We start from the raw sequence: 14,829 nt of genomic DNA, 5'->3' as shown, positions 1-14,829 counted from the left end.
AAGTACATAAAGTGAACTAATCTTGAATACAACTCAATGAATTTTTATGTATCTTTGTATACATCCAGATAAAAATAGAAAATATTTCCTAATGCCCTTGATTGATTTTCCTTGGGCCATTTTGTGCTTCCCAGGTAAACTGCCTTATGTTGATATTTTCATTACATGAATGGTGTAATTCTTGAAACAACAGTAGGGAAGTGAGCATAAGCAGTAAAGCAAAAATGTGGAATAGCCTGCCTCGTAACTGCTTTGAATTGTATCTACTTATATCACTTTCTCTTTCTGCTTTTACCCTAAAACAGGTAATCAGATCCTGTCCCTCGGGAGCCTCTCAAAAGATCAGATTTATCCAATGAAACTCAAGGGCATCTCCATCTGCTATTCGGCTCTCAAATCTGCCTTGTGTGGAAATTATGTCAGCTTTGGCGTCTTCAAGTTGTATGGGGACAACCATTTTGACAATGTACTCCAGGCCTTTGTCAAAATGCTGCTGTCGGTGTCCCACAGTGACTTGCTAGTAAGCAACCACATATCATGGGAGTCTTTTGTGTGAAACGTGAAGTAACACCGCTATAGACTTGGAATTGTGATAATGAAGCCCGGGGAGTTAGCACAGCACCAGGACATTTTACATTTTAGGACAGCACCTTGATTTAGCTTACAGACTTTGAGCAAGTATGGTAGCTCTATTGGTATAATTAAACGTGCAATTTTGAAAACTGCAGCTCCCACCTTCTGACAAATTAGTGGTCCAGAGTGCTCCAGGTTCTGCACCTAGAGAAAATGTAATTAGCAATTTCAACTAATTGCTTACAACTATACTTATAATTTAGCAAAGGTCTCTGTTTCTGCAGGAGAAAATGCAGGGTTGGCTGCAGGTTCTTCCCCTTCCATTCTCCTGTCTGCTTCCCCTGCTGTTTGGCCTGCATGTCCACTAATAGTCTGGGTGGTGGACAGAGAGCTGACCTGGAAGCCGCACAGCCTAGTGTAGTCTCAACCCTGCCACTCACTGGTCACTTACCGTGAATCAATCACCTTCTCTATTTCTCCAGGCTTTCATTTCCTCACCTTTAAAAGGAGTGAATTTAACAAAGTGATCTCTAGGTCCCTTTTCTACACCGCCATCTAGTTTCTATGATTTATGTCAGTGGTTTTCAAACCTTGAGGCCCATCAGAATCACCTAGGTGCTTGTTGGAGATTCAAATTCAAGGCTCCTCCCCTGAGCTGTGTCATTATCAGACTTTTTTAAAACATTTCTGCCTGATTAAATAAAAGCTAATACACGCCCAGTGTGATTACAGTAATTGCTTCATAGCACAGCCAAGTTCATGCTCAGGCTTCATTTAGGCTTTTCCCCCTGCTCCCAACCCAAGGTGACAAGTGAGATCTGGGGGGTCCTCCTCAGTCAGCCTGTGTGAGAAATGCTCCTTGACATTCTGATCGCTTTCTTTTTTTTTTTTTTTTTTTGCTAATCCTCATTCAAGGATATTTTTCTCATTGATATTTTAGAGAGAGTGGAAGGGAGAGGGAGAGAAACATCGATGTGAGAGAAGCACATCGATTGGTTGGCTCCCCCATGCACCCCAACTGGGGCAGGGATCGAACCCAGGTACATGCCCTTGACTAGGAATTGAAACTGTGACCCTTCGGTGCAAAAAGCTAGCACTCTAACCACTGAACCACACCAGCCAAGGCACTGATCTTTTTCTAATAGACAAGCAAACTTCTAACTCAGTCATCCTCCAATTTGAGGGTACCTCAGGCTCCCTTAGTGTATATATTTAAAATGTCCATTTTGGGACCTCTTTCCAGAACTTTTCACTTAGTGAGTCTGGAGTGAGGATCAGAAAACTGCATTTTTAACAAGCACCCACAAAGTTCTTCTGACATGGTTGTAATCTCACTTTAAGATATATTGCTCCGGTTTACTTCTCTTTTGAGTGTACTTTTTTGATACTGGTTTGAGTTTTATTTCAGCTTTTCCAGGTATCTTTCTCATGTGCTTATCTCTTACCTGTAGTGTATGGTATAAAGCCATTTACCAAATTATGGTTTATTTAGAAGGGTTGACAGTGTGTAAATAAAGAAAACTGTAATGCCAAATCCTATTATAATAGGAACTTTCTTTGTGTTAAAGAGATAAAAAGGTTGCCAAGCCACTGTTAGGCAATATTCAGTGTTACAATGTTCTAGTCCAGAAAAATAATTCAATCTTCTATATTCCATACTCCAGAGCTTTTACTTGCATTTAAGTGTTAGTCATGTAAGGTAAAGTTGACATGACATACTATGCTGGAGCTTCAAGTTAGGATTTCTGGACACCAAGAGATTCCTGTTAGAACCATTTAAATGCTGAATTGAGAAGCATTATGTCATTTGTTTCCTATATTTCTTTTACATTTATTTTGTTTAAGTAAGTTTACCATTTCCAATATTATAGGTGGCAATTTCCACTGGACTGTAACACGCCTTTTGCTTCTCTGTGGCTTGACATTCAGTATCTCTGTGTTGTAGCAATATCGGAAACTGAGCCAGTCTTACTACCCACTCCTGGAATGCCTCACCCAGGACCACATGAGCTTCATCACCAACTTGGAGCCTCCTGTGCTCCTGTATGTTCTCACATCTATCTCAGAGGGGCTCACTACTCTTGGTAAGTAGCATGGAGAACATTATTTCTAGAGCAAAAACTTTACGTGGTCTCTTAGTGTACGAGCTCATTCAGATGATCATGGGAAAAAGGGGGAAAGATTGTGTGCACAAATGAAAGACTATAACTATAACTCTGATACTCTGCCCCACAAGTCCTACCTGCCTCGTCCTCCCCACATTCCAGCTGTTTCTCTTCAACTCGGTGAGATGCGTTGACTTATTTGGCTTCCCCCTTCCTCGCCTGTAGCCGGAACTGCCTTGGGAGCGAGCTTGAGCACTTGTGTAGGTATTACCTCATTTGTTTCCTCCTCTCTGGTTTCACAGTCCTGTACTACTTGTTGTGCAGTAATTGCAAAATGTTGTTTCATATATTTTGTTCTGTTTTCTAGTTGTTTATGGCAGAAGGGAAAATTCTCATAGCAGTTAATCCTTCATGGACAGAAACTAACGTCTTGTCTTTTATTATTACAGTTTGGCTTGACATTCTTTTATCTCACATCATAGTAATACTTGAAGATTTTTAATTAGTTGCAGGTGACTGTGTTCTCCAAATGTGGTCTTGGGCCTGGAATCTGTATTTTAACAAGGGTCTCAAGTGAGTCTTGACAAAGTGACATTATGGAGAGAATACTGAATTTGGAATTAAGTTCCAGTGCTGCCACTTATTAAATATATGACCATGGCCGCCTACTCTGTGCCTCATGCTGCCACAGGTGTTTTCATTTCCTTCTCAGAACCATCTACTGACGACTAGGTTAGATACTCTGATTGCACTGTTTGTCCTTATTTCCTCCTTGATTGCAAGCTTCTGAAGGAGAGGAACTGTCTCGATCAGACTTTCCCAGTGCCTGGCATTAATAAGTACTCACTAAGTACTTATTGAGTGAATTAATTAGATAAGATTATTTCCATTACATGGATGGTAAACTGTGGCTCAGAGAGGTGAAACAATTTGCCTAAGGTCATACAACTAATAAGTACCTGGTCAAGGAGTCTTTCTAACTAAAACTCACTCATTCTTTTCATCTGCCACCCTGCTGGATGTACCTGGTAAAGTCACAGTATTGGTGGCTAGGTGCCTGGTAAAAATGGTTTTCCTTGTATTCGTAATTTTATCTTCAATCTCTTCTATTGGTGCAAAATGGCATTGTAACCATTGGGTAACTGGCAGGTGAATTGTGCTCTGTGTCTTTTAAGAAAGAGAACTATTTAGATGTTGAAAGTAACCACTTGTCTTTCTCCTTTTCCAACAATAATAAATTTGCCAGGAGACATTTATAGGTATTGTTTGGATTACAAGTAGGTTTCACTTCTACTATAGCTTCAGTGGAGAAAGTGAAAGGGAGGTACAAAAAGTTGAATCAGTGATAGAGTAGTGACTTGCTTAGCAGGATGTTAAAAAATTTTAGTTGGTCGTCATTCATTAGCATTTTTAATCCGGGCCAGCTATAATGTGGGGAAAGGTAAAGGGCAATAAGAAAAGTAATTATAGTTTCTATACTTTTAATCACCCTTCTACCATCACCAGCACCACCACCCCCGTACTCTTTTTTACAGAGACCAAGTACAGGGCTTACAAAAAGCTGCTCTCAATGCATTCACTCACTCAGTATCAGTTGTGCACAGAACTGTGTACCAGGTACTAGTCTAGACCTTAGCACCACCGAAGGGAAGGAGATAGATAAGGTCCCTGCTCAGGGGAAGCTTATCTTCTTATGGGGAGAGATAACAATAAACACACACATGAAATTGTCAAGTCATGATATGCGCTAAACGAAGGTTTTAAATGGGATAATGAATAGAGAATGACTAAGTATGGCTCCTTTAGAAGTGGCGGGGATAGGGGTGCACTCCAAGAAGTAAAGGAGGGCGCAAAGGCAGAGCAAGGAAAGGTGACGGCAGCCAAAAAGGTGAACCAACTGGAAGCCGCCCGAGCTAAAATGTTGAATATTAATCAGTAGAATGTGTTATTATTTTGACCATATTCTTGAATTGGATGGACTAAATTGTATGTCTGAGTGTAATATGGGAGTGAAATATTCAGGAAATAATTTAGAGACTTAGAGACCTTGTACATGTTTCCCTCATCAAAAACATTCTAAAGAGAAGAAAGCTGTGGATTAGCTACCTAGAATGATAGGCTTGGTGTTTAAGGGACTGAAATAGCCAGGAATACAAATAAGTGAGAAGGAAAATCTGTATCATGCACTATGCCAGGGCACTTTATCTCATCACTTTCTCATACCACCTTGCATAAGTAGGTGGTATTAAGCACATTCTGCAGAGGTACAAATTGAAGCTCTATAAAGTCAAACATCTAGAAAATAGAGATTGAATCTAGACCTACCTGTTTCCAAAACCACTCCAACCCTCCGATAGGCCTTTTATTTCTGAAATTGCCTTTCACGACACATTTTTCCAAGACCTTCATACACCCTTCTGCTATGGTGAGAAATTTTGAGTCAAAGCCATATTTCAGCTCAGTCCTATTATCTTTCTTCTGACTCTCAGTTAAGCAGCTCTTCCCTACACAGTTGACTTTTCTGCACAGCTTTCTGTGATGGGTCCTAGGAAGCAGGAGGGCTATTAATGACGCATGCGCTTCCTGTGGAGACCCGTTGCAGGAGAAAAGGAGCATTGGTGGTTCTCAGTGCCAAACAGGTTGCTACAGAAGGCACATGCCTGGTAGGCGTAAAATTATATCCAAAATTGTCTAAATTATTGATGAACCCTTAAAAGATTCTAAACACCAAGAACTAGAACAAAATATGAAAACTCATGACTTCTTTGGTGTCAAGAGAGTTTCATTATTTGAGCCTCATGCAGTAGCTTGAGCTGTAAATGAAGAAAACTGATAATAATACATAGTCCTCAGCATTGTTCATTCTGTTTTTGAGCAAATGCCCTCGATCCTTCTGATTCCACACTTTTCACTCTACCCTGAAATAACATTTATCCTTTCTGAGTCCCCACCCATAAATCAGCTTGCTTTTACTGCAGGGATGTATGATCCAACCTTTGTGTCTAAAGTGTTTACCTGGCTTTTTCATAGCTGACTCAGTAGATTGGAACCTTTTAATGCAAACTGCATGGCATGTGGTCACCAAATCTATGTGAAGTCTTTCTAATTTTTGTATGAGTGATGGCTTATTGCTCTCTACTGGTGAGGGGACCATATCTATTTCCTGCTTGCTTCCTTTTGTAGATGTTAAGTTATTTAACCCATTTACTTTCATGGTTAGGACTTCAAAGGCAGAAATGTAAAGGAAAAGAAAAAAACAACCAGACTCAACAAGTCTGTGCTTGACTCTTGGGCCTAGATGTTTTCCGCTACATTATACTACTCCTCGGGGTTATGAAACCAAACTCTCTTTTCTGCAAAGTAACCCAGTTAGTGGGGAGAAATAAACAGTTAATTAGTTATCAATCAATCAAATGCCATGGCTTTAGGAGGGAAAAAAGCTTCTTTCTTAAAAGCCTATAGCTCCACAGGTTCCCAAATCTATTGTCCATGCCCATCTTTTAGACTTTCATTCAACCCCTGTGATCCTGCATCAGCTACCAGCGTTATCCTCGATCTTAAATACACGTTTGTTTTTCAAAACTTGGCCCCCATGCATGGATACAGGGAACAGACTGACAGAGGTCAGATGGGAGTGGGGAGAACTGGATAAAAGAAGAGAGTAGCCAAAGAACATATATGCATAGTCCATAGACACAGACAACAGAGTGGTGAAGGCCAGAGGAGGGGTGGCAGGGCTGGGTGGAGGTGGACACAGGTCCAGGAGGAAACGGGGGTCATCTGTAATAATGTCAACAATAAAAAAAACTTGCCCCCAACCTACCTCTTCCTATTTACTATGCCATTTCTTCATAAAACAGTATATGTGAAAGAGCTTTTAAATGGCAGCGTTGTATCAACTGTAGGTTTTATTACTAAACACATCTCAAGACCTTTGAAAAACTTACTCAGATTAGTTTTGCGTACCCATTCTTCAGTCAATTCAGCTAATATTTCACCTCAGATCTCTGGCAGGCTCACATGTGTATCAGAACCTTGGAAGTGAACAAAAGGGGTAAGAAACTATTGCCTTAAGAAGTTGATAATCTGCTGCTTCTAGCCCTACTTTCCCAGTCACCTCTTCAGAGTCCACCACGTTGCCATTTTCTGAGTGCCATAGTGTTTTCAGTGGTTTCTCTGGCTGTTCCTGTCACTAGTCGTCAACTCCCTGGGATCATGTCCATATGTTAGCATTAGCCAAAAACAGCAGACAGTATCACACTCTGAATCAAAACCATGAATCTTGTGTAATCTACTTAACCTCTGGGCTTTATTTTTCTCATCTGAAAAATACAAATAACAACACTTCCTATATACAAAGTGGTTTTTAGAAGTTCATGAAACAATCATTTTGGTGTACAAAGGAGACTCAATAAATGGTTGTTCTATCTTGTCACTTTCTTGCTTAAAAAAACAAACTTCAATAACACCTCTGTTGCCCTGGCCAGTTTGGGTCCCGGGTTCGATTCCAGTCAAGGGCACATGCCCAGGTTGCGGGCTTAATCCCCAGATGGGGGTGTGCAGGAGGCAGCCGATCAATGATTCTTTCTCATCATTGATGTTTCGATCTCTCTCTCCCTCTCCCTTCCTCTCTGAAATCAATAAAAATACATTTTAAAAAACAATAATAATAAATATAACACCTCTGTTGCCTTTCAGATGAAATGTAAATGTCTCAGCCCACTATTGGATGTCCTCAGGGAAGTTCCCAACCTACTTTGTCAACCTTCTCTCTCTGACTCCCCTCCCCGTTCTTTCACTCAGACTGAAAGCCCTGCTCTCTCCACACAGCCTCCCCTTTCACCTTGAGGGCAGCCTGCGTCCCCTTTGTGATTTCGGGAGGTGCTGATGCTTACATACATGCTTCCTTAATACCCAGTTTTGCTTAATATCTACTTAATTTTAGTGGTTAAGAGCATAGATCCAGAGTTCCTCCTTGTCTATTTTCCTATCATGGCTCCACAGTCATGTAGCTCTGTGTCACTGGACAAGTCACTTATTCCTGCAGTGTCCTCCCCTGTGAATGGAGATAATAATAGCAACTATTATAACGCTGGTGTGAGGATTAACAGTAATAATCCCTGTAACTAACACAGTAAGTCTCAAAAAATACCAGCTGTTGTGATGAGACTTGTTATTTTCTTCTCATTCAGCTCCGCAGTACATCTTACGAATGATGGGAAAGGTTAAGTGCCTCTTTCAAAGTAACAATACAACAAGTAGTTGAAAAATATGGAATTTGAAACCAGAGCTGTCTGGCTCCAGAATCCATACCTCTCTACCACATATGTACCTGGTGTTAATCTCTCTACGGGAAAAATGCCCTTCCTCGTGTCTAACTAGAATAACTTTGCCAAGCCCATCTCAGGTGCTACCTCCTTACCCACACTCCCCTTGATGCCCATCCGGTGATGTCACCCTCCCAGCCCTCCCAGTGGGGTGGCACTCATTTCCCATAGCATGCTGTTACAGTGACTTAGATACTAAACACAACCTCTTTGGCATCAGGGTGTTTCCCCCAAAGCAGAGCACTTTGCACCAAGTAGATATTTATTAAAGTCACTGAATTGAACAGAGGCTCTTGAAGATCACGAGTGGGAAATTCTGTCCAGTTCTACCCACAACTCATGCACTTCCTCGCGTATCTCTGCCACATCCCACAGTGGACAATGGGTTTAAAGAATGAGCAAGGCCAAATACCTGCCCTCAGGAATTTACAGTTGGATAAAAATGCTTTGAAACTAGAAGGTGATTTTTTTTTAACGGAGTCATTGTAATGAACCAGATGAAACAAACGCTTCAGTAATGCGAATGAATTCTCGTTGTTATTTGTACAGATACAGTTGTCTCCTCCAGCTGCTGTACCAGTTTAGACTACATCGTCACCTACCTCTTCAAGCACATAGCAAAAGAGGGCAAGAAGCCGCTCCGCTGCAGAGAGGCCACCCAGGCCGGCCAGAGGCTGTTACTTTTCATGCAGCAGAACCCAGATGTCCTGCAGCAGGTAACTGGTGGTTGGTCACCTGGCTTAAGAATCAGTTTCCCAAAAACCAGCCTGGTCCCTGAATATCTCTGAGAACACCTAGTCATGCCGAGATTCCTTACCAGTTATTCCCTAGGTATTTTCCCTGAAGGTAGGATAGTGCACCAGCTTTAGGACTACCCAGTCTCACCTCAGTGAGGCCAGCGTTCAGAAAGAGGCTAGTTCTTCCAAAGGCCTGGGAGGGGAAAAGCCAGAGCTAGAAATGGTCAGCCTCTGATTTCTTCTTGGAGCCTCGAGTAATGTCATCATAACTTTGCCCTGTGAATACTTTGGGGAGCTACTATTACCTGGGCTCCCAGTCAGTCCCTGGAAAATTGCCATTCATTGTGTCATGGTTGGTATTTTTTCCCATTTTAGGATGAGAAATCAAAGTTCACATAGGTCATATTATCAGGAGCATCCTATATAATAAAAGCCTAATATGCTAAGTGTCCGACCGTTCGGCCAGTCGCTATGACGTGCACTGACCACCAGGGGGCAGACACTCCAACTGGTAGATTAGCTTGCTGCTGGCGTCTGGCCGATCAGGACTGGGGGAGACTTGGGACTTGGCAAGACGGGGCCAAACATGCCCTGAAGCCCTCCTGCAATCCCTCCCCAGCCCCAATAGTGCACTGGTGGGGTCCCTCGGCCTGGCCTGTGCCCTTTCACAATCCGGGACCCCTCAGGGGATATCAGAGAGCCGGTTTCAGCTCGATCCCCACAGGCCAGGCCAAGGGACCCCACCGGTGCACAAATCCATGCACCGGGCCTCTAGTTTAATAATAAATAATAAAACCACAATTTCTTTATTGTCAAATGTATTTTCTGACGGGCTAATATGTGTTAGGTCCAAGTTTGATATTGTTTTTAAAAACTCACTTCTGCAAATCACAGTAACAGCATGCATAAAAAGAAATATGCATGCTGGAAATATTTCCAAAAAAAATGACATTTTTGTATGGAAATACCATCACTCTGATATTTTCCAGTTTTACTAGATTTGGCAAATGATATCTTTATAATGCTTCTAGTTTATTTATTTTGCCAAATTATCTCCATTATAGTCTGGTTTGCAAATGTAAATGCTTTAATATGGTCATTAACCAGCAAAGAAGTTTCCTGCAATCAATAGAAAATATCACTCTTGAAATAGGATGCGACAATAGCCATAGAAGAGATTTTCTTCCTGGCTGTTAATTTTTGCCAATATTTAAATGAAATTATGTGAACTTTATTTGTGGTGAGGTCTCAGTTAACCAGTTATTTTCCTGGTGGGGAGGGGTGTAATTAAGATTGTGTGTAACTAAGTAAAGGGGTGTAGGCCTATAACTATTTGGTATGACCCTGGAATTATTACATGTTGGTGATTCAGTAAATGGTAGACGATAACTCACATTTATTGAGGAATTTCTATGTACAAGGTACAAGAGCAATTAAGACTCATAAGCCCTGGCTGGTAGTTTGGCTCAGTGGATAGAGGGTCGGCCCTCAGTCGGACAGCTCTCGGGGTCAGTTCTGATCAAGGGCATGTACCTCAGTTGCAGGCTCAATTCCTGGCCTGGTCAGGGCATGTGTTGGAGGCAACCAGTCGATGTGTTCTCTCACATCGATGTTTCTCTCTATCTGTCTCTCCACCTCCCTTCCACTCTCTCTAAAAATCAATGGAAAAATGTCCTCGGGTGAGGATTTTTAAAAAAGACTCATATGACATAATTTCACTCCTTAAAAAGGCTCCTGTCAGATGGGACAGAGACAGGTAACTAACCAATTCTATGGGAATTTGATTAAAATAGTGATGACAGAGTGACATAGGAGAAGAGGACTTTTAGAGGAGTCTTCTCTTTTAGACTCCCACAACAACCCTGAAATGTGGATATCATCATCCCCATTTTACAGACGAATACATTGAGGCTCAGAGAGATTAACTGGAAAGTGGAATGTGAACTAAGGTCTGTTTGTCTCAAAAGCCCAAGTCCTCGCCGCTTATACCTTTGGTTTTCAAGGGACTAGTTGGTGGGGATAAGATTGCAGATTCAACTGGACTGCCTCTTCAAAATATACATTCTATCAAGAGTTGGGTGTACCTCTCCTCCCCACTCCCTACCTACCCAACTGCAGAAGCCTCTGACCATATTGGGAGTGTGTCATAGACCTCGGGTGTTTTGCAAGGAGTAGGGTGAAAACCACAGACTTCGAGCCTGTAGCCAATGGAGAAAATAAATACCCATGGATTGGCCAGGCATCAGACCCAGCCCCCACCCCACCATGGCAGGCAACTAGTGCAGCACCAAGTCCCTCCTGCCAGCACTCAGCCATGGCTACAATATTGTCCTATAAGCTTCAGCAGAAACTTTTTTTTTTTAATGGGGCATAGCCTCATACCCATTAGGATTAACTTCTTTTTTTTTTAATACATTTTATTGATTTTTTTAGAGAGGAAGGGAGAGAGGTAGAGAGTTAGAAACATCAATGAGAGAGAAACATCGATCAGCTGCCTCCTGCGCCCCCCCTACTGGGGATGTGTCCGCAACCAAGGTACATGCCCTTGACCGGAATCGAACCTGGGACCCTTCAGTCCGCAGACCGACGCTCTATCCACAGAGCCAAACTGGCTAGGGCTTTGGCAGAAACTTTTAAGTTGGAAAATTTTCGCAAAAATTAATAGGCTGTGGCCTTAGACAACTACTGTCCAACAGTGCAGAGCAAGTAACATGGTTGTGTGGAGACAATCAAGTTTGTCTTTACTCAGAATTACCATGCATTTGTTGGTTTAAGTAATTTCTGTGTTAATAATACTTGGTAATCCTTTACTTTGTAGTGTATGACTAAGTAGTGATATATCTTTATTAACAGTGGAATACATTCTATTTATTTGGAATGTAGGCTTTCAGATAGCATTTTAAATATTAATGACTGGTATCTGGTAGTCAGCATAAATATGATTTGCATTAGCACTAGGTTATATCATCTTGAGTGCCTCTGATGTCAACTATTGGGCATAGTACTATCTGACATCATCTCCTTAGGTCACTGACAACTTTGACCTCTATTCTATGCACAGTTTCTGTCATCTCAAAAGCTCTTTTGAATTGATTTGAAATTTTGACTCTTCCCTTTATGAGGCAGTAAAATTGATAATTATTCAGATGGGAACTGAGCACTGAGTGAAAAATCAATTCCACCCGCTCTCTGCTGCGTATAAAATTACTTCTGAGTCGGCTGGACTGAACGGATGGCCGGAGTAAAAGCAGCAGGCAGGAGGAGTGGGAAGAATTAGCTGGACAGAGCTCATAGCCTGAAGGGATGGACTTGGAAAAGAGGGAGTGGGCCAGTTGGGGGTTATTATGAGCAAGGGTGGGTCCCATTGATCATCTGTTTACATCATCTTCCCAAGACCTTATAAATCAGCCCTGAAGAGCAGCAGAACCCAAGGTTCAGCCTCTTACCAGAGGGACTTTATATTAGATTATTCTCATTTTCACACTCAGATGAAAAGTGAGCCATTGATTATTCATTGGTCGCCCATTAAATGCTGATTTTATAGATGATTTGCCTATCACAGGAGGTAATGAACAAGGTTGCTGCTTCATAACTGGAGGTTTCAGTTTTCAAGACATCTGTGTCCGTTAAGTAATGCCTAACCCTATTAAAAGGAATGGGTTACAAATTGCTTAACAGTGCTGAAAAACTAGACCCTAATGACTAATTGTGCTTGGAGTTTAGAGAGGGTTTGTCAGCTCTTTAAACTAAACTGATGCAATGATACTGCAATTATTTACTAGTTTGAGTTGTTTTTCCCCCCAACCTGGATCTATATTGCTGGAAGCATAATTGCATGAGGAGTGTCAATTCCAAATTGCAGAAGTTATCTCCTGAAGCTTCCAGAGCAAATGAAGCAGGAACCCACTTAAAGGGTTTGCTAGCATCTTAATAGGCCTTCCATTTGTGTGCAGCAGCCTGGGAATGACATTTTAAGTGCCTCTCACCTTAAATGTGTTTATTTTGACCTGCTATGTGGCTTTAGATCTTCAGTGTTTTTAAAAACATTTTCCAAATAAGCCATCTATCATATGTTGCAAACAAATCAAACTTTGCAAGCATTAAATGTAGTCCATTTGAAGATGCATTATAATTAAGTGGCTCTATTTCAAGTAAGAATTATTGTCTAACCAGCATTGTTTTGACTTAACAATTGAGAAAAACCCAGTTTATACATATTAAGAAAAAATCCCTTGCCCTAGCTGGTTTGGCTAAGTGGATAGAAGGTCAGCCTGCGGACCAAAGGGTCCCAGGTTCGATTCTGGTCAAGGGCGCATGCCTGGGTTGCAGGCTCGATCCTCAGTAGGGGATGTGCAGGAGGCAGCTGATCAATGGTTCTCTCTCATCATTGGTGTTTCTATCTCTCTCTCCCTCTCCCTTGTTCTCTGAAATCAATAAAAATATATTTTTTTAGAAATCCCCTATGTGTTTTTATGTCATTAGAAAGATAAACCAAAATTTTAAGAACAGGCCAATGGAACAGTGAGTAGGCACTGATCTGTTAAGATCAAACTTCTCTGTGAAATTGTTTCCATTTTATCACTAGTCGTGTTAAGTGTTTCCATCCAGAACCCATAGGTCAGCATTTATTTAGTTATCTCACAGAGAGGAAGGTTTGCCCAAGTTGGTAAATGAGGGAGTTTTATAGAATTATAGGGGCACTTCGAAGACGTGACTAATTCCTTTCCAGATAATCAGAAGAGAACACTGAGGCTGAAAGCTTCTCTAAGTTAGAATTTCTGTTTAAACTAAGAGCATTGCCTTCCACAGAAGTAGAACAAGGACTGTGTGAGTAGCAGTGTTACTGAATAGATTCTACAGTTGACTTACCTGGTATTAACAAGGTCTTTTTAGCAATTATATTCACTAAACTCTAAATATGTTGAATGGGGGAATTAGAACATTTAGTTTTGAATTTATCTTACCCACATCTATTTAACTATTTGGCTTAAGCACTAAAAACCCAAAAATGTTCTAATTATGATCTCTCCCTTCCGCCCTCCCCCCCACCTCTCTTTTTGCACTAACCTGGCATTTAACTACAAATTGTGAAGAGCTGTCAGGAGCTATAAGAATCATACTTCAGTAGGGACATAAACTGAAAGAACATTCACCCTTTCCTCAATCAGTCAGTCAATCAATGAAAATTGCTTTTGTATAGTGCTCTTTATGACATACATCCCAAAGTGAATTACAGCAAAAGGGAAATCATCTGCTCTTTTTTCATTTCTGTGTTTAGATTGAAACGATATTGCTCAACATTTTGACATACTATACAAGACATCTTTCATACTTAAGATTCCATTCCATAATAGTAAGTAGGGGAAAGTGCAGCCGCATATTTAACTGATGTTGAGATTTTGGCCTATAGAACCTTAGCAAGACTCGCACAGCGGGAAACACTTAAGCAGATGAAATATATTCATGTCTCTTAGCCTCTTAAAAAATAATTAGCCCGATTTTCCAATGTTATTAAAGACATTCTAGTGAACCCTGAATAGAAAGTGTGCCCTCCACATGACCCATTAGCTCAGTCTGGTTGATGTGCAACTTTATTATAAAAAATATGGCAGTAGATTGATATCAGAAACACACACTGAAAGGCCAGTCACAAGAAATCAGGATAGCATGGTTTGAAAAGGTTTAAAGGAAGCAAGGGGTAGGTCATCAGACAGCAGAAGTGGAAAATAGGACCTCACATGTCATGACACAGTTGTTTTTTGCAAATTCTGCTTTGAGCAGCCTCTGTGTATACTATGTATTTATTTCTAGTAAAAATGACATTGGCAAGTATAAGTGCTTACTACGTGCAGGCACTAGCTTAAGCTCTTTACTTATGCATTTAATCTGATTTTGTCATCATAGTATCTCTATGACAGGATCTCCATTTTACAGATAAAGAAACTGAGGCACAAAGAGATTAGGTAACTTTCCCAAGGTCACATAGGCCAGTGGTCGGCAAACTCATTAGTCAACAGAGCGGCAAACCGAGGCTCGCGAGCCGCAGTTTGCCGACCACTGACATAGGCAATAAGTGGAAAAACTAAA

At 41.1% G+C, this 14,829-nt stretch overlaps 1 protein-coding gene across 2 annotated transcripts in view; it reads left to right on the top strand.

Moving 5' to 3' along the window:
• Window positions 1-14,829, top strand: part of RANBP17 (RAN binding protein 17) — a 234,587-nt gene that overhangs the window by 197,513 nt on the left and 22,245 nt on the right. For both annotated transcript variants that reach the window (XM_080677003.1, XM_080677002.1), the window contains 3 exons: window positions 306-520; window positions 2,519-2,657; window positions 8,555-8,721. In XM_080677003.1, coding sequence (XP_080533129.1) covers window positions 306-520; window positions 2,519-2,657; window positions 8,555-8,721 — 521 coding nt within the window. The remainder of the gene's footprint in view (window positions 1-305; window positions 521-2,518; window positions 2,658-8,554; window positions 8,722-14,829) is intronic.

This window comes from Plecotus auritus, assembly GCF_963455305.1.
Source record: "Plecotus auritus genome assembly, chromosome: 6".
NCBI lineage: Eukaryota > Metazoa > Chordata > Mammalia > Chiroptera > Vespertilionidae > Plecotus > Plecotus auritus.
This window is presented reverse-complemented; position numbering and strand designations above follow the sequence as displayed.